Source organism: Centroberyx gerrardi, chromosome 23 (genome assembly GCF_048128805.1).
Source record: "Centroberyx gerrardi isolate f3 chromosome 23, fCenGer3.hap1.cur.20231027, whole genome shotgun sequence".
NCBI classification, from domain to species: domain Eukaryota; kingdom Metazoa; phylum Chordata; class Actinopteri; order Beryciformes; family Berycidae; genus Centroberyx; species Centroberyx gerrardi.
Window position 1 is genome coordinate 611,753 of NC_136019.1, and position 23,819 is coordinate 635,571.

At 42.0% G+C, this 23,819-nt stretch overlaps 3 protein-coding genes across 3 annotated transcripts in view; 1 reads left to right on the forward strand and 2 right to left on the reverse strand.

Annotated features, from left to right (window-relative positions):
* LOC144543536 (junctional adhesion molecule-like) overlaps positions 1–3,007 on the reverse strand; it is a 59,557-nt gene extending 56,550 nt beyond the window's left edge. The window contains exon 1 of the mRNA XM_078291687.1: positions 2,938–3,007. Within this exon, the coding sequence (XP_078147813.1) occupies positions 2,938–3,001 (64 nt within the window). The 5' untranslated portion in view covers positions 3,002–3,007. The remainder of the gene's footprint in view (positions 1–2,937) is intronic.
* On the reverse strand, positions 22–18,505 carry LOC139919722 (CD226 antigen-like). Its single transcript, XM_078281749.1, has 4 exons — positions 18,437–18,505; positions 15,306–15,650; positions 12,527–13,239; positions 22–750 (listed from the first exon to the last, which is right to left on the reverse strand). Exons 1-3 carry the CDS (start codon positions 18,498–18,500, stop codon positions 12,866–12,868), a joined length of 783 nt encoding a protein of 260 aa, XP_078137875.1. The 5' UTR covers positions 18,501–18,505; the 3' UTR covers positions 22–750; positions 12,527–12,865.
* Positions 18,506–23,332: 4,827 nt separating this feature from the next.
* The window catches only part of cnga1b (cyclic nucleotide gated channel subunit alpha 1b), a 14,058-nt gene continuing 13,571 nt past the window's right edge, over positions 23,333–23,819 (forward strand). The window contains exon 1 of the mRNA XM_078281750.1: positions 23,333–23,454. Coding sequence (XP_078137876.1) covers positions 23,333–23,454 — 122 coding nt within the window. The remainder of the gene's footprint in view (positions 23,455–23,819) is intronic.

Here is a 23,819-nt window from a genome sequence, read left to right on the forward strand (position 1 = left end):
ACAAAAACGTCACAGTATTGAGTCATGTTCTACATGACTCAATACTTTGTTTAATTATATTCACATTACAAGTACAAATAAATAGTTTTAAATCTACATTTCTAAATGTTTGCAGTTTTATTTTGAAGGCTAAAACACCTACAAAATAGAATAAAATAATTCTGGCCAGCGTAATGCTTCTGCTTCCGCTTGCAGCTCGCCCAAGAAGGTTTTAGCTCACACTTCCTGTACTTCTTATCCATTTGAAGTGCCAGACAAGTTAGTGGCCAATCAAAAGAACCTGGTCCCTGCCCTTTCCTGTTTGAGTTAAAGTGTTTCGCTTCGTGAAATTTTGTTGCTCTTTCTGAACTGTTGGAATGTTTTGTGATTGGTTGCTTTGCTTCATGACTGTGTGTTTTCTTTTCTGATTGTTTGACTTCTGACTTTGCATTGCTTTTTCTGAACTGCTGTGTTGCTCTCTTATTTGTTGCTTTGTTTTCTGATTCGTGGTTTTGTTTTGTGATTTTGTGTCCCACAACATACAGTAAGTCGGGTGGAAAGCGGTCTGTGACATTTCAGACGAGCTGTTGGTCACTTTCTTCATCAGCAGCAGTCACGTCTCAATACTTGCTCAGATTTTTTCTTCATGATGTTTTCTGAATTTCATAAGGCCTCCAATCACACCAATAATGAATACCACTGCAAAGACTGCTCCCACTGCAGCATGTCCACGACTGGCCTGTCCACGACTGGCCTGTTCATCTATGGCATCTGAAGAGCAGAAAACAGATCTGTCAGGTAAATGATGACTGGTCAGGAGAAAAGCCTCCATCTCCTCATCATCAAACCCATGTTGGCGTGTGGTTGGAAACATCTTAGGCAGTTTTCCACATGGACTCACATCACCCAATATCTACTGCAGTTTCACAAAACCATTTATACAACCCCTTATCAACTATAGCTTTATGAAACGTTTTATAAACACGTTAACATATTATCTATCTTATATTTCCATGCAGTGCCTCTTCATAATCGGCCACTAACATGGAGCAGACTCCAGCCAAACTCTGGTATAGCTGGCATCCTGTATCAGCTCAACTCACCTGGCTCTTCAACCTTGAGGATGATGGTGCTTCTGGGCTCAATGGCTCTCTTTCTGCGTCTTGTTCCACCTGTTTTAAAACGACACTCATATGTTCCAGTGTCGTTCCTGCTCACGTTCTTAAGACTTAAAGACAGGTCGCCGTTCTTCATCTCTCCGTCAAGCAGCTCCACCCGGCCCGCAAAAGATGGATTCTGGTAGGACGGATATGAGCGCCCCTCTCGGTAAAAGAAGACGCATTCTGGGTCCAGGTCAGGTCTGCTCCACAGCAACACGATGATGGGTGCATTGTTGGGAGCCCGACACTCCAGAGTGACATTGTCTCCTGGATGTGCTGTCAGCTCTTGCAGGCCTAAAGGACAATGGAAAAAACCCAGAGCAGAACGGTGAGCAGAACGGATGTTGTAGGCAGCAGATGTATTTTGCAACAAGTGACACAGGTAGAGGGGGGATAGACCAAGGTAAATAAAGTAAATAAGCATGAACCAGTGAATATTACGATGGGTGTGTAAAGGCCCTGACACACCAAACCGACTTCAAAGAACCAGCGTCGCCTCACCTCGCCTGCATCTGGTCCAAAAAGTTGCACTTGAACACATCGCAAAGACTACAGCCGACGGCCAACTAGCACGTACGTTCTGCGCCTGCGTGAGGGGAAATAACTCTCCATACCATATGTCTGATAAGAAGTTACAAATGGCACTGGCGTTGTCAGCCCTTGGTCTTTTGGTTGTGGAAGAAGAAAGGAAGAGGCGGAGGAGAAAAATAAGGAGAAACCGCACTAAATGGGTGAAATCATGGATAACGTTACTCCAGCGACAGGCTCAAGGGGCTTTCCCGAACCTGTGTCGAGAGCTGGAGATAAATTAAACCTCCGATTTTAAAAATTTTGCTCGGCTCTTTCCTGTTCAGTTCCGCATGTTGAAGGAATTTATCGGTCCAATCATCCAGAGGCAAAACAACGAACTACCAATCAGAGCGATCTCTCTCACCGACGGGCTCCGACGCCGATTCAACACGCTCAATCGGCCGAAAAGACGCCGACAGGGTCCGACTAGTGTCGACGGTGCGGGACACACCGCAAAAACTAGGGACACCGACGCTTACCGACAGCCCGACATTGCTGGTGTGTCAGGGCCTTAAGGATGGCCAGTTGACAGAGGAATATAGAGTGCAGTGGTGTGTTTTGAAAGGGTCAACTTCTTATCAGACATATTCTCGATTAGAAGTAGCGAAGTAGCGTCTGTGATGAGCGAGAGTGGTGTGAAAATGGTAAGCAAACGCTGCTTTGTTTACGGTTTGTACATCTGCAGTGCTAGGTCTTCCAGTTTCCCTTTTTGAATGATGAATACAGACTACCGCCACTTGCTGGTATGGAGAGTTGTTTCCCCTCACGCAGGCGCAGAACGTACGTGCTAGTTGGCCGTTGGCTGTAGTCTTTGCGGTGTGTTCAAGTGCAATGTTTTGGACCAGACTCAGGCGGCGTGAGGCGACGCAACAGTCGGCCTTTGTCGCCGCTGGTTCTTTGATGTCGGTTTGGTGTGTCAGGGCCCTGAACTCTGGGTTGATTAACCCTGAGATAGGAAACTCTGAGTTTTCGGTTCCAGAACAGCTGATCTAAGTTAGTTCAATCAACTCTGAGTATGTTCACCCTGAGTGAAGTGCGTACGTGATGACAATAAAAAGCCATATAGAACCTCTTTGTTTTTTTCAGGTGCAGCGACACTGGAAGGATAGTGGTGCGTTGACCACCGCCAGTGTGGAGGTTGTACATCGAAAATAATAGGGGTGGCTGTTTTGATGCGCGCCGTACGGCGGCGGTGTGTTCTGCACCCACGTTCAAATGAGCAGCTCACCATGAGAGGAAGACACCAGGTACAAGGTCCACAGAGCCAAGAATGGCGCAGATGTAAAAGCCATGAGGCTGTGCGGCTGGATGTGTTACTCTACCAATCTGATGCTGTAGACTACTGTATGCTCCGCCTGCAGGGTACTAGTTTATATATGCCAACAGAGAGACACGCCTCCGTGTCACATGATTTACAAGAAGGGAGCTGTTTTACAGGAAGAGATGCTGCGTTCAGGTCACGTAGGATTTTCCATCCAGAAAAACTGTTTCAACTGCCTCCCTGCAGTGATTGTTTTTAATGCAAAAATAAATGTGGAAACACTTTATAATAACTGCACGCCATAAAGCATTATTTAAGTATTAGTAAATACTTAATTCATCATTTATAAAGCATTGTTCCTACATTAATACACATTAGTAAGTAATTCATAAACACAGTTATAAATGTTTTATTCTTGATTAATAAGCTAATCTATAATGTGTTTAATGATTGTATTTTCATACTTTATAAATGATGGATTCACCATTTCTAAATTAAGTATTATATCAATTACAAACCAGTAATTTAGGAGTTGTTAATGGTTCATAAGATCATTTAGAAAGTGTAAGTTAATGATTGACAAACTATTTACATGTACATTTATGCATGCATTTATCCATATATTGATTTAGACATGCACTAATGGTTAGTGAGTGTGTTAATGGATGTTTTATAAACACTTATTAATACTGCAATTCATGATTAATTCAGGTAGAAAGCATTTACTAGTTGTTAGTTAAGTATTTTGTGTGACCATCTAAAGTGAGGACTATCTATACCTTACAAAGCATTTACAAATGAGATTGAAAGGCTATCAATAACTGAAGGACCATTCCAGCAGTACCTTAAGACTCACAAAAGTCTCAAAATTATTTTCTCAACAGAAAAAGGAAACAGACACAACACAAAGTGATATAGAAAATATAAATATTTATTGAAAGATGCAAACAATGTACTCTAAAATAAAAACGTACCTCTCAGCCATTCTTTCATTAAAAAACAAAAAAAAAACCCACTGATTCTCCTTCAGGAGAACATGGCTGAATAAAAAACATTTGTAACTGTACAACTGTACTGTTGATATAAAATGAAAATAAACCTCTGCAATCTCATATAAAAATACATTTCTGTCAAGGGTAAACATGGCTGAAACTACAGTGGATCACAGAGAAGTGCCAAAATACCACAAATAAAATCTTACCTTTCACAGCGTCAAAATTCAACAACTAAAATCCCATCTTTCAAACAAAAGTCTCAAAATTATTTGAGACAGAAAAAAGAAATATACTCAACACGAAGTAATACAGGAAATATACATTTTATGACACTACAAAAACAAAGTACACCGATTATTTGGAGTTTATGTCTCAGCCACCTCCCATAGAAAGACACAAAGTCTTGCCATCTCAGTGACTGGTTACAGTGACTGAATATGACTACTTGTACTTTCTTGAAATGTCATGAATCAGTCTGCCAAATGCACCATCACGGTGTTTCTTTGCGAGCCATCCATTCCACTCAATCACTGCAAGGTGGTCAGAAAGCAAACTCTCAGTGCGATTTCCCCTAAGCCTCCGGATCTGCTCCTTGCAGGATCTCCGGGCCCTCTCAATATGCTGGGTATGGGCACCAGTGTGGGGATCTACATAGTGACAGTGTGATGGTTGCACCCTGGTGCAGGGAGTAGGCGATAGTCACGCCACTCGTCGCTGATGCAGAGACAAAACGACAAACACAGACATACAATAACTTGGTTGACGCGCCTTTCTTTTGTGCCGAAAATGGCTCTCATCAATCACAACAAACTCCCTTCTTCCACCAATCTGCTGGCCTGTACGCCTTCTCAGTGGCGGATCTACCGGATCTGTCCCAGTTTTGGACAATCTAATTCAAAAATATATATATGAAAAGTTGTGGCTGGTCGGAAATTTACAAGAGCGAAAATCCGATGTCCGAGTGCAAGTGAATGCAGCAAGAGACGACGCTCCCCGTAGACTCCTACCCCTCCACAACAGGAGCTGTTCGCGTGCGTTCAGAGCGCCTTCATCTGTAGAAGAAGAAGAAGAAGAAGAAGAAGAAGAAGAAGATAACGGCAGTCCAGTCGGCAGGCCATACGGTGAAGGCATGAGGTCGATGAGCAAAATAGCTGTATGTTACCAGTGAGCAGTGCAGCGTGTGAACGGAGTTTTTCAACTGACAAAACAAATTTACCACTCAATGTTTCGTTTTCATTGGTGGGTGGGCCTTCAGCGCCCACTTGCTTCTGATTGGCTAGTGTGCTCTATCAATTATGTTTGCGCTGTACTCTTCAAAATAAAGGTTCTACCTCTTTGCCTTTAGACAGTGCAATGTCAACACAAAAATATATACTGCGAAAAAGACAGACAGACAGACAGACAAGGCTACGTTACGATCACAGACCATACTTGTATTGGCGGCTATGATGCCCTTTAGCCTTTAATAATTGATGATTATAATTGAATAATAATTTATTATTATGCTCTTACTGAGAGGTGCCGCACATAATTTTGTTTTATGACCTACAATGACAATAAAAATGTTTTTCATATCAAATGTTCTGTTGGTGCATGGATTATAAAGTAATGCAACAGCGTTTTATTGTATCGCCTGTTCACGTGCAGCTGAGTGACCATAACGCATCATGTCTATTTTGATAATGAAAGCACTTTAGTAAGTTTTCCTCAGGATGTACTGCGGACAGTAAAGTCTGCTCTCAATAATTAGAAAGATCAATGGCATAGAACCGACAGCATGCACGCCAAAAGTAGTTACACAAAATGACCAGCAGGTGTCGCACTGGATATGTTGACAGCTAGACAAAAAAAACAGATAGGCATCTATAGATAGGCGTTTATGCAGTGAATAATCTACAGAGACAGTGAGCATCATATGAAGCGTCAACTATTGTGCAGTAAATCTGTTTGGGGTCATACCCATTTATATGGCCCGCAGTCAATAATAAAGTGTACTTCTTCTTCTTCTTCTTCTTCTTCTTCTTCTTCTTCTTCTTCTTCTTCTTCTTCTTCTTCTTCTTCAATGGTCATACCCCAGCGCCAGGCAGAACAGCGCCTCCCCGAGTGCCGTGAGAGGACTACAGTGTAGCTTTCTATGTGACAATTAAATGTGCATTTTCAGTAAAATGTATTTGAGTGGAATGAAAAATAAAGAAATGGCGCTCTGCCATGCTATTCAGCTCATGTCTTGGCTGTCTCTTGAATTCTGATCTCATTCAGCTGTAAAGGAATTAGTTGTAAACAGACTGACAGGTAGCTACAGTGTGTATTGACTATTTCTGTTGTTGAGTGTAATGATCATGGCAAGCTGCATATTTATAAGGAATAGAGAACCAGATTAATAGTTCTTTCATTTATGAAGATGGGATGTGGAATCTATTTCAATTATCTCAATTATCAACCATACTACTGAGTGTGTGAGTCGACAGAAGAGTCTATGCTCTTTTAACAATAATATTAATAGGTATGGGCTTCTTGCATCAAAAAAGATTCAATTCAATTATTTATCCAATGATTTATTTAAATGGCAAAAATAGGAGTTATGAGTTGAAGGAACTTTATATATTTTGAAGTAAAGTTCTAGAGGGTTAAGAATGGTGCAAGGGGATTGTTGATTAAGGATATGCGTTCCAGTGACCTGAGTAGGTTCCTACTGTATTGTTTTATTCATGTCCTTGTGTATTTTGGTGAAGACAGAGGTCCCTTTAAAATACTAATCCTGTGTGAATCAAATTCCATAAATTCAGTAATTCGTACTTCTGTAATTTGTTTATGGTTCACAATCTCTTTTTCCTTAACTTCTAGATATGCCATTTCTATCTTCCTGTTGTCATGAACAATGCAGTAGCCAAATTAAGCTGACTGCATTTCCAATGCAAACTTAAAGTTTTCCTAAATCAGAAAGTGACAAATTCTAATTCAGCTTCAACTTTATTGTCACAGTGCAGCAAATTGTTTTTCCAGCCAGGTTATAAAATATGTTGTTCACAAGAGACAAAAGCAGACATCATCACATATCTACAACACATTAAAAACATAAACATCAGAAATAATAAGTCATTAGAAATCTTCATCTTCAATTTTGTTAGTGTCACTCCTTATACTGTCAGGATACAGTGAATGTTTTTCATGTGAAAAAGATTTTATTAAAAGGGAAAAAATAACTCAGCCTATCCTACAAACTAAACATTTGCAATGTAAAGAACATTATTCACACTGAGAATTTGTATATTTGAAAACAAACTTACTCTAAACTAAACTCTAAATATCTTGTGAGCTAGGACAGAACCCAGCTATTAACCTGAGAATCTTAAAAAAATACAATAGACAAGATGTTTCACTTTTATATACATGCATGTTTTACATATTATTACTACCCCAATTATCTGAAAAGGTGATGCAGTAAAGTTTCCAGAAAGTAGCTTTGCTGTCTATTATCTGCTAAAAGTTATATTACAAAGTGCTATATATCCATTTGGAGAGAAAAAATCATTACGTGACAATTTTACACAATTTTAGAATGAATTGATGGAGACAAAAGGACACACTCCCAGATGTAGAATCAGTATAAAAACAAAACACATACAGTAACATAAGTATTGACTTAAAAAGGCCTACACAGGCACATAGACCTGTCTAAAGTGCAGTAGTTCTATTACACATCAGGAAATAAAAATAATTTATCATATTTAGTATATGAGTGCAAGACATTTTTCCTTCTGCTCTTTCTATAAACTTAGCTAAAACTTTTTGTTTTAGCTAAATGTCTTCTCATCATAAAATAATATTCACAATATATTCACGCATTTTTGCTTGCATCAAGTAAAAATCAGATATAGGAGTGCTACTGGTGGGTTCTGTAGTACAAGAGAGTGCTCTGGGCAAAAAACGTATCAAAAGGCTAAACACTTTATTACATCATAGAAGAAGAAGGCCCTATGGCTGAAACATATTGGCAATTTTAATGCTTCTATGGTGTAATAAAGTATTTTGCCTTTTGATGCCTCAAAGAGGAGTTGCCTTGGTTATTTCTTCAAGATTTTTATCATAGGTATTCTCAAGTCACAGCATCTAGCGAAATGAAATACAAAATTAAATTAATTTTCAATATCTCCTGTATCACAAACTGTAAAAAACATGGCTCTTTAGTTATACCCTTAAATCTACCAACCTCAACAGGCAGAGACAAGGTGCCGGTTCTCTAGCTAGACAAGCTAACAGGCTTGTCTATCCCCAGATCATCAACTTGCATGAGTACGGACCCCGCGCCTACATAGCTGGCATCCGCACAGAGTTTGAATGGCCTGTCAAAGCACGGGGCAGCCAGGACAGGAGCGGAACAAAGGAGCGTTTTTACCTGTTCAAATGCTTTTTGACAGACCAGGGACCAGATAAATTTTGCCTTTCCCCTAAGCAAATCAGTGAGCGGGGCCACAACCATTGAAAAGTTTCTGCAAAAACTTCTTTAGTAACCAACGAGGCCGAGAAAACGCATCAGCTCCTTTTTTGTTGTTGGGACTGGATACTGCTCTACGGCCTGAACTTTTGCACCAACAGGACGCACTTGGCCTTACCCAACCACTCGGCCGAGGTAGGTCACGGTCGCCCTCGCAAACTCACACTTGGCAAGGTTAACTGTGAGCCTCGCCTCCGCCAAACGGGTGAACAGTTCCCGGATACGTTCCAGGTGAGTTTCCCAGGTGTCTGAAAAAACAACTACATCATCTAAATAAACCGCACACCCTTGCAAATCACCAATAACACGGTTCATAAGACGCTGGAACGTAGCTGGCACATTCCGAAGCCCAAAAGGCATCACATTGTACAAGTTCATTTGGGCTAAACCCTGTACTCTCTTGCGTTACCTCTCTCGCTGCAAGCATTAACCAGGGCAAACCCTCTTCCCAGTCTTTACCCAACTCCGTGCAGTATGCGCGCAAGATGGACTTTAAGGTTTGGTGGAAGCGCTCCAATGCCCCCTGACTCTGAGCATGATAAGCCGAGCTCTGGTTGTGCTGGACACGAAGCTGCTTCAACACCTGTGAAAACATGTGGGAAGAGAAATTTGAACCTTGGTCGGACTGAATTACTCTCGGAATGCCAAATATGGAAAAGAACTGTGAGAGCGCTCGCACTACAGACCTAGTAGTTATTGTGCGCAGATGGTACGCGGCAGGATAACGGGTACTCTGGCACATAACAGTCAGAAGATAGCTTGCACCTGACTTAGATCGAGGCAAAGGACCCACACAGTCAATTATCAAGTGCTCAAAAGGTTGGCTGATTGCAGGAATGGGACACAGTGGCACAGGTTTTAGTGTCTGATTAGGTTTGTCAGTCTGCTGGCATGTATGGCAAGTTTTAATAAACGCAGAGACATCTCTCTTCATACGAGGCCAAAAGAAATGTCTTAAAATCCGGTCATACGTTTTTCTAACACCGGAGTGTCCAGACTCATCATGAGCTACTTTTAACACTGACTGACGAAGTTTAGCTGGCACAACTATTTGGAAGACAGGATCCCCCACAAAACTCCCACTGTGCTGCACCCACTTCCTCAGAAAATAACCACAAGCACTGTCCAGCACCTCACTCTCAGGCCGAATCAGCTGAACCAGCTCCTTCAGGGAGGGATCAGCCTGCTGCTCTGCAACCAGGTCACTGCGGGACATTGACATAGGAAAATCAGACAGAGGTAGTGAGAACTTCTCAGAAACATTTCCCATATCTGATTGAGACACAGATTCAGATTTTGAAGCCACCATTGCGCACGTTACCGCACAAGCTGTAAAAACCTCGGGGAAATCACGTTCACTTTCGTCCGGTTCCAGCCTCACCAGTGGCACCGGCGCCACCATCACAGGTGGGGACATCTGCCCACACCCGAGCACCTACCAAATCGTTATACAAACAAGGACGGACAAACCCGTCTTTATTTTCGTCACAAACGACCACCCGCATGCACACACGTGTTCGGCGGCGGCACACACACACGCTGAAATGGCGCCGTGAAATTTATTCTCCGCTTTTATCCCATCCTGGCTCGTCCTCCTCCTCGGTCAGGCCAGGAGCGGTGGGCAGCCTGCAGCGCGGCGCCTGCGCAGCGATGGTCCTTCTTGGACCATCGCTGGTCAGGCGACGATCTTCTTGCATGTTTTTAGTGGGGGGTTCTTATCATATGGAGGAAACCCCAGGTGAGCACGGGGAGAACATGCAAACTCCACACAGAAAGGTCCCTTTTTCACGAGATAACCCACCTGGGCACTAGGCACCGAAGGCATGGGGAGAACATACCCCCAGTGCCAACAGCGACCCAGGTGGGAATCAAACCCAGAACCTTCTTGCTGTGAGGCGACAGCGCTACCACTGCGCCACCGTGCCACAGGATGACTGAAACTCCTTGGATCGGCAACTCCGGGCGCACAGCTAGTTTAGCCTCACCCTGGAACAAATCACACTGGAGCATCACTTTATGCAATGGAACCAACAAAACATTTAAATCCATTCCACGAACGGGAACGGAACTGCCCGTTTCAGATTCCTTAGATAAGGTAAATCAGGGTCGGGTCAGGTAAATGATGACTGGTCAGGAGAAAAGCCTCCATCTCCTCATCATCAAACCCATGTTGGCGTGTGGTTGGAAACATCGTAGGCAGTTTTCTACATGGACTCACATCACCCAATATCTACTGCAGTTTCACAAAACCATTTATACAACCACGAACGGGAACGGAACTGCCCGTTTCAGATTCCTTAGATAAGGGCAGCACTCCAGCCTGGATAAACGAGTCAAAAGCCCCCGTGTCCCTCAAAATCGTCACTGGCACCTTCACTCCACCTCCTGCCATAGACACAAAACCTTTCGGGATAAATGGCCGGTAGGGCTCCAACCCCGCGGGACAAGAGTCCTTTTCATACCAATCAACATTGACACTATCAGGAGTCACGACTTGTGGAACGGGCGCGGCCAACCCAACCCCTTTTACATGAGCACCAAAAGCAGCATTTTTAGGCTTAAACTTCAACAAGTGACAGTCCAGTCCACTTCCAGTGTCCTCGTTTGTGACAGTAATTACAAACCTTTTCTGGATTACGTAGATTACTGTTACCTTTACTTTCAACTTGAAAAGTTTTACCATGCCGGCCAAATGACTCCACAACACCGTCAGCACCAGTGTCCCTGTTACCATTACCAGCCCTGGGCTCTCCAAAACTGCCTCTGTGCGTCAACACATAATCATCAGCGAGAGCCGCCGCTGCAGCCGCATTTCCTGCTTTCTGCTCACTGATGTACGTCGCCACACGCACAGGAACACAATTTTTAAATTGCTCCAGCACCATAAGTTCACACAATCCTTCAAAATCATCAACACCCAACGCGGAACACCAACGAGTGAAATGGGTAGTCAGATCACGTGCGAACTGAAGATGACTCTGCTTCTCTCCTTTTTTCCAGGTCCTAAACCGTTGCCGGTAGGCCTCCAGAACCAACTCATAGGCCTTCAACACAGCTGCCTTCACAGAGGAATATTTCCGACTATCAGCATCAGTGTGCGTGAAATCAATGCAACGAATTGTGAAAGCTAAGCTGGTGCACAGGCCAAAGACTATGGCATAAACAGCATATGAGTCCACCCCTCTAGCTGACTGCCTAACCATAATCTACCTACCTAAACTCAACCCTGGTCTTCATGCAGTTACTGGTGGTGGGTATTTACGCACTGAAGCCCAGTGGCGAGGGAAAGCAACCAGAAACTGGCGACCCCCCCGAACCATGGATGTGCCCCCGAGCCAAATGCTCTAACCACGGTCTCCGCAGCACTAGCAAAACAACAAATAAGACGAAACCCAAAGGGGTAATGCCACTGAACCTGACAGGGGAACACTCGTTTACGTCAAAGTAACTTTCCGTACACCAGCCAGACAACACCTACCTTACATTGATTTCCATTTACACACACGAGCAAAACAACTCCCCCACTCCGCGCAAACAAATGACCTTGCCAAAACTAACTAGAAAACTACTGCATCCCCCAAACAAAAGCGCCTATTTCCCGCTATTGGATACATGGTCTTTATAGAACGGGAGCACCGGGCCCAGGTGCTTCCAACTACGATCATCACACTCCGCCCTCCAGGTACCTGCTGCACTATAGAAATAAACAACATAGAACATGAAAAACAAGCCAGGGGACCGTCACAGACTTCTGACTTTGCATTGCGTTTTCTGAATTGCTGTGTTGCTCTCTTATTTGTTGCTTTGTTTTCTGAGTCGTGGTTTTGTTTTGTCATTTTGTGTCCCACAACATACAGTAAGTCGGGTGGAAAGCGATCTGTGACATTTCAGATGAGCTGTTGGTCACTTTCTTCATCATCACCAGTCATCTCTGAATTCTCGCCCAGATTATTTTTTTCATTATGTTTTCTGATTTTCTTAAGGATAAGGACTCCAACAATCACACCAATAATGACTCCCACGACTCCTCCCACTGCAGCAGGTACATGACTGGCCTGTCCACTACTGTCATGTTCATCTATGGCATCTGAAGAGCAGAAAACAGATCTGTCAGGTAAATGATGACTGGTCAGGAGAAAAGCCTCCATCTCCTCATCATCAAACCCATGTTGGCGTGTGGTTGGAAACATCTTAGGCAGTTTTCTACATGGACTCACATCACCCAATATCTACTGCAGTTTCACAAAACCATTTATACAACCCCTTATCAACTATAGCTTTATGAAATGTTTTATAAACATGTTAACATATTATCTATCTTATATTTCCATGCAGTGCCTCTTCATAATCGGCCACTAACATGGAGCAGACTCCAGCCAAACTCTGGTATAGCTGGCATCCTGTATCAGCTGAACTCACCTGGCTCTTCAACCATGAGGGTGATGATGCTGCTGGGCTCAGAGTCAATGTTGGCTCTCTTACTGCGTCTTGTTCCAACTGTCACAAAACGACACTCGTATATTCCAGTGTCGTTCCTGGTCACGTTCTTAAGACTTAAAGACAGGTTGCCGTTCTTCATCTCTCTGTCAAACAGCTCCACCCGGCCCGCAAAAGATGGATTCTGGTGGGTCGGATCTGAGAGTTTGTCTCGGTAAAAGAAGACGTATTCTGGCTCCAGGTCAGGTCTGCTCCACTCCAACACGATGATGGAGACATTGCTGGGAGCCCGACACTCCAGAGTGACATCCTGTCCTGGATGTGCTGTCACCACTTCCTGGCCTAAAGGACAATGGAAAAAAAAAACAGAGCAGAGAAGTAAACAATATAATTCTTCCATCAAGAAATACTTCAATTTTTACCAATTTAAACTCAAAAGGACTCCACAGTCAGGACCTGTAGTCAACACTCATCTGTTTTGACATGAGCCCCATTCGCACAGGACTCTTATTACCTGTGGACGTCCAGTGGTTTGTAATAACTGTGGAATCGAATCTTGTAAAGTAGAAATTTTGAAAACAAATTACCTTGTGTATTTTGGCAAAGACAGAGGTCCCTTTATAATACTAATCCTGTGTGAATCATTGTGAATTCTAATTTTAGTAATTTGTAGTTCTGTAATTTGTTTATGGTTCACAATTTATTTTTCCTCAACTTCTAGATATGCCATTTCTATCTTCCTGTTGTCATGAAAAATGGAGGCAGTAGTCAAATTAAGGAAGGTTTTGACTGCATTTCCAATGCAAACTTCAAGTTTTGCTTTTCCTAAATCACTTTATTGTCCCCATGGGGAAATTGTTTTTGCAGCCAGGTGATAAAATATACATTGTTCACAAGAGACAAAGGCTGGGGAGTAATTAATTAATTACATGAGGTTCCCACATGATACTAAATGTAAATAGGGCTCAATTAATCTTCTAACACATCACTCATGATATAGAGAAGTAGACCCAAGTTGGGTGACTGCTGTCGAACTCCTATGAGATGGGCGATAAGTATGTCAGAAAGAAGTAATTACGTCCACAGAAAAAAAAAGGGAACAGATTCTCACACACTGTTGCATTGGTTTGTGGTCACCTGGCCTTTCTTAATACAAGTCCTTTTTCCCCTGAGGGCGGCAGTATGGGTCAGTGGTTAGTGAGATTGTCCACCAACTGGAGGAATCGATCCCTCTTGATACCTGCTGAAGTTTCCTTGAGCAAGATACTGAACTCCTACCTGTTCCACTAGCTGGCTGACTCTACAGTCTGTGGGTGTAAAAACTGTTCTGACCTGCTGCAAATCTTTCCAGGAACAAGGAAATACACCAACATCATGTGAACAGTCAGCAAAGGGGAGATGTGTCGACCGCTTCAAGCTATAATATCAACCTTTTGACCACCCTGCAAAATTTGGTGCAGTTTTATTCATGGAAAGTCAGTTCTGTTCAGAAGAAAAGGATTACATACAACAATAGGTGGCCAAGTACTTAGTTTCTGTTGTGATAGACTATACTCTCCATACCAGGTCTCTCTTGAAAAAGAGATTGCATCTCAATGAGACAAACTGGTAAAAAAAAGGTTAAACAAAATAAATAAATACTACAGTAACTCTCTTATTAGGCTAACGAGGCTGTACGTTTAGAAACACAAATATAGATTTAAGCCCTGTCTGATCAATTATTGTACCAGTGATGAAATGATCAGTTCCCAGACAAAATCATCACTGAAATTCTGCACGTCTATTCCATACTGGTGAAACAGCCGAGTCGAGTCGAAACATTGGTTCTCATCTGTTGTTGTCAAAGGCTGAGGACCTCCAAAATGGCCACGAGAGGGTGCATCACTTTACCTCACCTGAAAGCCACCAGAAAAATATTTTGCATCGTCAGAGCATTGATTGACGGAGGATGAAAACCCAAAAGTGCTTCATAATAATATTTAGGCAGATGGCAGAGGATCAGAGGGAATTTGAGGGATTGGAGGGAACCTTGGCAGCAGCTAGTATCAAGTCAATATTTCCCCAATTACATTATCGTAATTTCCTCTTCACATCTGAACTACCTAACAATACAACAGTCATCTAAACAGCTGAACAGCTCTGGCTTCTGGCTGGGAGACCTCATGACTCGTCTGGTGATCTTAGGCAGTTTTCTACATGGACTCACATCACCCAATATCTACTGCAGTTTCACAAAACCATTTATACAACCCCTTATCAACTATAGCTTTATGAAATGTTTTATAAACATGTTAACATATTATCTATCTTATATTTCCATGTAGTGCCTCTTCATAATCGGCCACTAACATGGAGCAGAGTCCAGCCAAACTCTGGTATAGCTGGCATCCTGTATCAGCTGAACTCACCTTCAACCATGAGGTTGATGGTGCTGCTGTGCTCAGAGACAATGTTACTGCTACTTGTTCCACGTGTTGCAACACGACACTTGTATGTTCCAGTGTCGTTCCTGTTCACGTTCTTAAGAGTTAAAGACAGGTCGCCATTCTTCATCTCTCTGTCAAGCAGCTCCACCCGGCCCGCAAAAGATGGATTCTGGTGGGTCGGATCCGGGAGTTCGTCCCGGTAGAAGAAGACGTATTCTGGCTCCAGGTCAGGTCTGCTCCACCTCAACATGATGATGGAGACATTGCTGGGAGCCCGACACTCCAGAGTGACATTGTCTCCTGGATGCGCTGTCAGATTTTGCAGGCCTAAAGGACAATGGAAAAAAAAACAGAGCAGAGAAGTCAACAATATAATTCTTCCATCAAGAAATACTTCAATTTTTACCAATTTAAACTCAAAAGGACTCCACAGTCAGGACCTGTAGTCAACACTCATCTGTTTTGACATGAGCCCCATTCGCACAGGACTCTTATTACCTGTAGACATCCAGTGATTTGTAATAACTGTGGAAATCATCCGTGATTTTTAATTCCACGCGAATCTTGTAAAGTAGAAATTTTTAAAACAAATGACCTTGTGTATTTTGGCGAAGACAGAGGTCCCTTTATAATACTAATCCTGTGTGAATCAAATTCCAATTTTCGTAATTCGTAATTTTGTAATTTTTTTATGGTTCTCCTCAACTTCTAGATATGCCATTTCTATCTTCCTGCTGTCATGAAAAATGGAGGCAGTAGTCAAACTAAGGAAGGTTTTGACTGCATTTCCAATGCAAACTTCAAGTTTTGCTTTTCCTAAATCAGAAAGTGACAAATTCAACTTCAACTTTATTGTCCCCATGGGGAAATTGTTTTTGCAGCCAGGTGATAAAATATACATTGTTCACAAGAGACAAAGGCTGGGGAGTAATTCATTAATTACATGAGGTTCCCACATGATACTAGCATGTAAATGGGGCTCAATTAATCTTCTAACACATCACTCATGATACAGAGAAGTAGACCCAAGACCAACATCATGTGAACGGTCAGCAAAGGGGAGATGTGTCGACCACTTCAAGCTATAATATCAACCTTTTGACCACCCTGCAAAATTTGGTGCAGTTTTATTCATGGAAAGTCAGTTCTGTTCAGAAGAAAAGGATTACATACAACAATAGGTGGCCAAGTACTTAGTTTCTGTTGTGATAGACTATACTCTCCATACCAGGTCTCTCTTGAAAAAGAGATTGCATCTCAATGAGACAACCTGGTAAAATAAAGGTTAAATAAAATAAATAAATACTACAGTAACTCTCTTATTATAACTTCTTAGTGAGCCACCTTTGGCAATATACGCTGTCATTCCGGTTTGAGAGCCAGGGAGATTATAGTGAATGAAGGAGCGGCAGCTTCATACTACAGTGAGTGGTTGGACTGTGGTACAACACATATGTTACTTGCCCAGTTTCTGCGCACATAGTTGGCAGTCTGACATCAAATCTGACACGACGGAGAGACACACCCGTCTTCAGGTTTCCTGGTTTATACATAGAGGCTAACGAGGCTGTACGTTTAGAAACACAAATATAGATTTAAGCCCTGTCTGATCAATTATTGTACCAGTGATGAAATGATCAGTTCCCAGTCAAAAGCATCACTGAAATTCTGCACGTCTATTCCATACTGGTGAAACAACCGAGTCGAGTCGAAACATTGGTTCTCATCTGTTGTTGTCAAAGGCTGAGGACCTCCAAAATGGCCGCGAGAGGGTGCATCACTTTACCTCACCTGAAAGCCACCAGAAAAACATTTGAGGATGAAAACCGAAAAGTGCTTCGTAATAATATTTAGGCAGACGGCAGAGGATCAGAGGGAATTCGAGGGATTGGAGGGAACCTTGGCAGCAGCTAGTATCAAGTCAATATTTCCCCAATTACATTATCGTAATTTCCTCTTCACATCTGAACTACCTAACAATACAACAGTCTAAACAGCTGAACAGCTCTGGCTTCTGGCTGGGAGACCTCATGACTCGTCTGGTGACTAAGTTGCTAATCAGACGATTTGTGTTTTTTCAAATCGCAAGAGCAGCTGTCATGAATTTTGTTCGTTTGACACTTCATACGGTCAGGATCCAGTATTGTGACGGTTTTGCTTGTGAAAGGTTTTCACAAGAGCCCAACCTATCCTACAAATTGGAAAAACAACTACAAGAATTCATAATGAGATATTGTGTATTTGAAGTTAATCTTTTATGGCGCTTTCACACCACAAAGTCCGCTTAAGGTCCGAACCAGAGTTCGTTAGATCTGAAAATCTAGAGATCCAGTTTATAAAAATGAACCAAGTACTTCGAAGTAGTTGCATACAAAAAACAGGAAACCCAATCAAGGTCATCAAACCTCACATTTAACTTCCGTTAACTTGTGTCGTTGACGAGTGATTTACGTATGTTCGCATGAAATATGACACTGGAAATAAAAATGACTTTTCCAAACAATTTTATCAATAGGAGTCAAATGCTCTCAAATCATTTTGCAATTCAGGAAGCAACTGGCAACATGGCGATGGAAACAGATTAAGGCAATAATGCGAGTAAGGCAGAACCCATAAACACCAGACTCTGTTATTCTGCTCATAGTCGAGCTAAGCGTAATCGCAGTAAGATATTCGGAGTAGTCCAGTCGTAATCACATTAATAAACAGCAGTTCGGACATGTAGCCTATACAGCATAGTCGCATTTCTTCAACTCATGTGAAGGTAAAATGTAACTGTCGTCTGTCGTCTACATTAGGACACCAAAAGAGCTACTTTTTCTAAGGGTTTTACTCCTGCTGCTGAAAAAAAAAAAAATAACATAGTTGAATGAGAACTCAGATTGTACTCATTTTGTTTATTTTGATTTCATGTTGTGAAAGCCGGCCTACGCACCTGACCGGAACCTTTTGGTAGAGCGCAGTGTCTCACATCTTATATTCATTTTACTCTGAAATAACTTGAAAATGGTGCAATTATCAGGTGAAAATCGAAAGATTTCTGGGCTGGGCCCCCAATGTTTCAAGATCCTAACACCTCTGCACCCGTGTATACATTCAAATGAGCAGCTCACCGTGAGATGAAGACACCACGTGTAAGATCCACAGAGCCAAGAGTGTCGCGGATGTTAAAGCCATGAGGCGGTGCGGGTCTGATGTTGTAGAGAGCTGGATGCCTGTAGGGTACTACTTTATATAGGCAATGGCAACAGAGAGACACGCCTCAGTGTCACGTGTCTGTGTTCCGGTTATGTAGGATTTCATCTCTGCCTCCCTGCTGTAGTTGTTTTCATTGCAAAAATAAATGTCTGTAGGAACACATGAAAGTTCAGGTCAAAATAAAAAACATTTTAAAACGTTTTTATAGTACCAACATTTAGGCTATCAGTTTAATTGATTCTGTTTCAATGAGAAAATATAGCCGCAAGCAGCAATTGTTATACTTGTTTTTGACAACTAACGACTTTGGAAAGGACAAGCCTGGATTTGAACCCACAACATATTAACGTACGGTTCAGGAGGACAACACTGTGGGATCAGTCAGTTTTTGCTTTAAACAGAGGGGGGCGACGTCAGAATCGGGGGTAGGTACCAGCGTACCCGTGGTGTAGTCTACGTCTCAACGTGGGGTCCGGGGACCACCAGGGGTCCTCGAGGGGGTTCCAGGGGGTCCCCAGCAAATTCATAAACTCTTAAACGTCACCATTATTCCATTTACAAGAAGTTAACACAATTAGAGAATGTAGAAGAATGACTGTTTTGATCATAGCTTCACTTCAAAAATAGTTTTGACAGAAGTCCAGGTGAACAGCAGCCTCTCTCAGAGCAGATTCTTCCAAATAAACAAGGGATCAAATTCTACTTGATAGGATTTGATTGATCTCTATTGCTGATCTGGCTCTGGACGGCTGGTTAATACTGTCTCAAGTGTTAAATTAACTCTTTTGGTTGTGCACCAATGGAAACACTGGTGTAGTGTTGATTATTACACTCTGGGTTAAATGAACACTTATGATTTTTAGAGATAATTTAATGGAGTAAAAGCAGAAATACCCTGTGAAAATACTCTGCTACAAGTCCATTCAAATTTGTACCTAAGGAATTTCATGCACCAATTATCAAAAGTTGAAAGCAGGCCCACAGTGTGTAAATCATCTACATACAGGTTTATTTCAGTGCGAGGAATCGTTGACAGCCCACTCAGTTTGGGGTTCAACTGATTTTCTCCTAATCAATTTGTTGTTGACAATTTAAACCACTAGATGTCAGCAGAGAGCCACTCTCCAGCCAGCAGGATGACAGAATGCTCCATTACATATCTTAAAGGATAAGGCTGGTGTTTTTTAATGCATTGCTTACAGTCAACAAATCCTATGAAAATTATGATTTTTACTTTTATTTGCTTTTGTTGATTAGACATGGCTTAATAAAGACAGTTCTTACAAAATTATTCAAAATTATTTGTAAAGTGATGTAGTTTGAATCTATCTATCTATATATATATATTAGGGCTGTCAAATTTAACGCATTAATTTAGATTCATTTTACAAATAACGTGTTAAAAAACGTAAATTAACGAATTTACGTTAAGCAAAAAATATTGACTACTTTAATAACAACGCTAAGCGAGGTAGGTTAAGTTTTAATAGATTATCAACTCCGGTAACAATACCAGTGTGTTACTACTGTATGAAAAATGACTTAAACACTTCAATTTAAACGGTTATCTCTGGAAAATATTCTCACTCCATACGGTCTGCCATCTTGTCGACAAGTTCTCGTTTTGACATCTCGTGTGGTTCGGTGTGATTTGGACAACTTCACGTTACGCCAAACAAACCCTCCTCGTTTAACAGGCAGCTTTGATAGGCTTATTGGGAATTAGACCAGTGTGTGTGTGTGTGTGTGTGTGTGTGTGTGGTATTAGGGTAGATGGCTGACTCGGCAGGATCAACTGAAATCTGCCCCACTGTCAGTAATCTGCTGCTCTCACTTCTACTTGTCTCCTCTTTCCTTCCTTCCTTCCTTCTTTACTACCTTTCCTTCCACCCTTCCTTTCTTCCTTCTTCCTTCCTTTCTTCTTTACAACCCTGCTTTCTTCCTTGTTGCACTTTTATTGCTTTGCTTCCTTCCTTTTTGCTTCTTTCCTTCTTACTTCCTTGTATTCTTTCTCTTTCCTAACATTTTAGCTGCTTTTCTTTCTTCTTCTTCTTCTTCTTCTTCTTCTTCTTCTTCTTCTCATTTCTTTCTTCAGTCCTTTCCTTCCTTCCTTCTTTACTACCTTCCTTTCTTCCCCCTTCTTTCCTTTCCTTTCTTCCTCCAGTAATAGTAGTAATTTTCCAATATAAACAGACTCTCAGGTGTTTTCCAGTGAGGAAGCATCATCACAAATTTACTTTATTCTTCTTGTTAGTAAATAAAAGATTAAAAATGGCTGCCGCCCACTGGAACGACCCTGCAGGTTGTTCCTGTATTTCCAACACTGCAGCTGTCTGTGCAAAACACACACACACACACACACACACACACACACACACACACACACACCCTTTCTCTTCCTCCTCCTCCCTCATCTCCACCTCCTTCACCCCCCCTTTCTCTTTTTCTCATTACTTGACCTGCCTGGTTCAGTAAAAGTAAAACACACACACACACACGCACACTCACACACACCAGTTACACCAAATACACCATCATCATTTACCACCAAAACCTCCATATCTGCTGCAATCCACTAAATGCCTACACAGATGATTGATTAGATATTATTTTGGTCAGTGTGATCAATTAAAACTACCAGCTGCTCATTGACCTTTGCTCTCCATTACAGAAACTACCAGATCTCATTTGGCCATCTTTAGACTCAGGTATGGATGGAGACCGGACCCAGGTGACACCCAGGGGTGCCGGTGTGACAGATAGACAGGTGGAGAGAGAGAGAGAGAGAGAGAGAGAGAGAGAGAGAGAGAGAGAGAGAGAGAGAGAGAGAGAGAGAGAGAGAGACAGCATCATCCTCCCTCTAATCCCTTTATCCCTGTCAGGGTGACAGAGGAGACTCTTCTGCCGGGAAACCCACCGCCGCCGGACGAACTCTCCGCTCCTTCGCTCCATCCCGCTCTTTTCACCGCTTTTCTCTCTGGACGCCGAACTTGTAGGATTTAAAGGGGCGGGGGGGACTTTCTCTGTTTCCATGACGATGAGTTTGATGGGCGGTTGGTGGATCTAGGTTGCATAACCAAGGGCGACGGATTACCGGCTGACAGGTGAGTAAGGAGATAATAGAATTGAGAGGAGAGGTATAATTAGTATATAAGGTATTACTATATGATATACATATATATATATAATATCATATTACTACATGATACATACAAAAAAGATGGAAGAATAAACATGTAAAAAACTTTCTGAGGTAAAGATGATCGTTCTGGTTCAACAAATATGGATTATTGAAGGCTGACACGAATGTCGATTTTTTGGATTGAAGGCACCAATAGTTGATATTTTGTGCGATACACACAAATACATACAACATTTAACAAGTATCCTTGCAGAACAAAAATACAATTAAAAATATTTTAAAACAAGGATAAACGAGGTATTGCAGTTGCATCGCAATTCTTACATTGTCCACTTCTGTCTCCATGATGGAGGAACACTGGAGAATATTCTGTTAGTTAATAAAGTGTAAATCTGTATGAAGCAGCTAGAAGCAGAGAGCAGCTGAGTCAGCTTGTTGTGGTGTGGCTGTAGATCCATTCAGTAACGTTCTCAGTAAAAGTGAATAGTGTGATAAGGTGGATTTGGTTACTGTGACACAGTAAACTGTCTTGTCTTTAGCCCTAGTCTCTACTCCAAAACACTCTGAGTTGTAGCTTGAGAAGAGTCAGCTCAGTTAACCTGAACAAACTGTTAGCTAGCTAACTAGCCGGCAAACACACTGATGTTAATGTGAACACGCTAACGCTAGCTGCTACTAGATACGTTAGCTAGTGTGCTAATCAGATGTGTTAACAACAAGACAGTGATGTTAGCTGACCAGATACTATGTTAGCTAGCTAACAAGCTGACATTATCTAAACACTAAATCAATCAGATGGATCAGTGATGAAGTGATCAGTTCCCAGTCAAAATGTCTGTTAGATTCTGTTGAGACGTTTAGAAACACAATCAGCTGTTCACAGAGCTGACGACCTCCAATATGGCCGCCGGAGGACATCACCAAAATTTGCAGCAGTATCAATAGCACAGCTTTCCTCATCTAATTCAATTTAATCTTTTCATGTTAGCGATTGGAAGCCCTTTACTCTCACTTGGGAAATCCACATCACTGATAGGACGATATTTAGCATCTCATCTTCAATCTCGTTTGTGTCTCGTTTGTATCTCTTTCCAGAGATTTAAAGCAGCTAAGTTTAGGGTTTGTTTTGATTTCTTCTAGCCAATTACAAAAGTACATCAGGTTATATTTTCTTTATAAATTTAACTGTGCATGTATTCTCATGTATCTTCATGGAAAGTTGTTCCAGAGGGTCAGCAAGCAGCATGTTCCCAGAACTTTATTCTAGTTTTTAGACTAAAAGAGCCAATGGAAAACGACCCAATTCAGCTCTGCATGAGTTATTTCAGGCACTTCCTTGGACATGCAACATGTTTTTATAAAGCTCAAGATATATATGGGGTTTTTGAAAGCCAATAGTTCTGGTTTTTGTTGTGAAAACCTTGCAACTCCAGTTTGAACAACATGTTTTCACCCCAGATTTAAGCATGGTTCCTCTATGGGTTGAGAAAATTCATCCTCAAAACCTCTTGGGCTGATGAAACCCTTTCAAATCAGATAATGTTAAAAGAGCATTGTCATCCAGCTTTCTTCCTTTAGTTCCTGAGATGTTGACGTTATGGAGATTCAAGGTTTTTCTCTCTCTCTCTCTCTCTCTCTCTCTCAACAGGAAGCCAGAGGAAGCACTTCCATGTCGGCGAAGGTTGCTCCGTCAGACCCGTCAGACCCGTCCTCCAACCCCAGGTTAGCTCCGCCCACCATCGTCCTACAGGACATGGGGGAGGAGCCAGGAGAGGCGGGGGAGGGGGACAGGTGAGTTGTCACGGAAACAAGATTCACAGTCTCCATCGGCGCTTTTGGCGTCGTCTGGTGCCATGCCGGTCAGGAGGGGGCGGAGTCAAAAACAAACAAACCCTAAACATGACAGATGGAATAGTTAATAATTAATAATAATAAATTTAGCCGAGCATAATTAATATAGTTTAGATTCCCACTCCATTCACAGCTCAGCCCAAAGCCTTTACAGAAACATGAAAGAAATTCATACATAGGATCAACTTCACTATTTATATTTGTCTAAGAAACTAATTTCAAGCGTTTAAGCAGAAGCCTTTAGATCAGAATTTAGGTTCAGACTGGTGACTGGTAGTGATGTAGTGAACTGGTCTTCTTCTTCT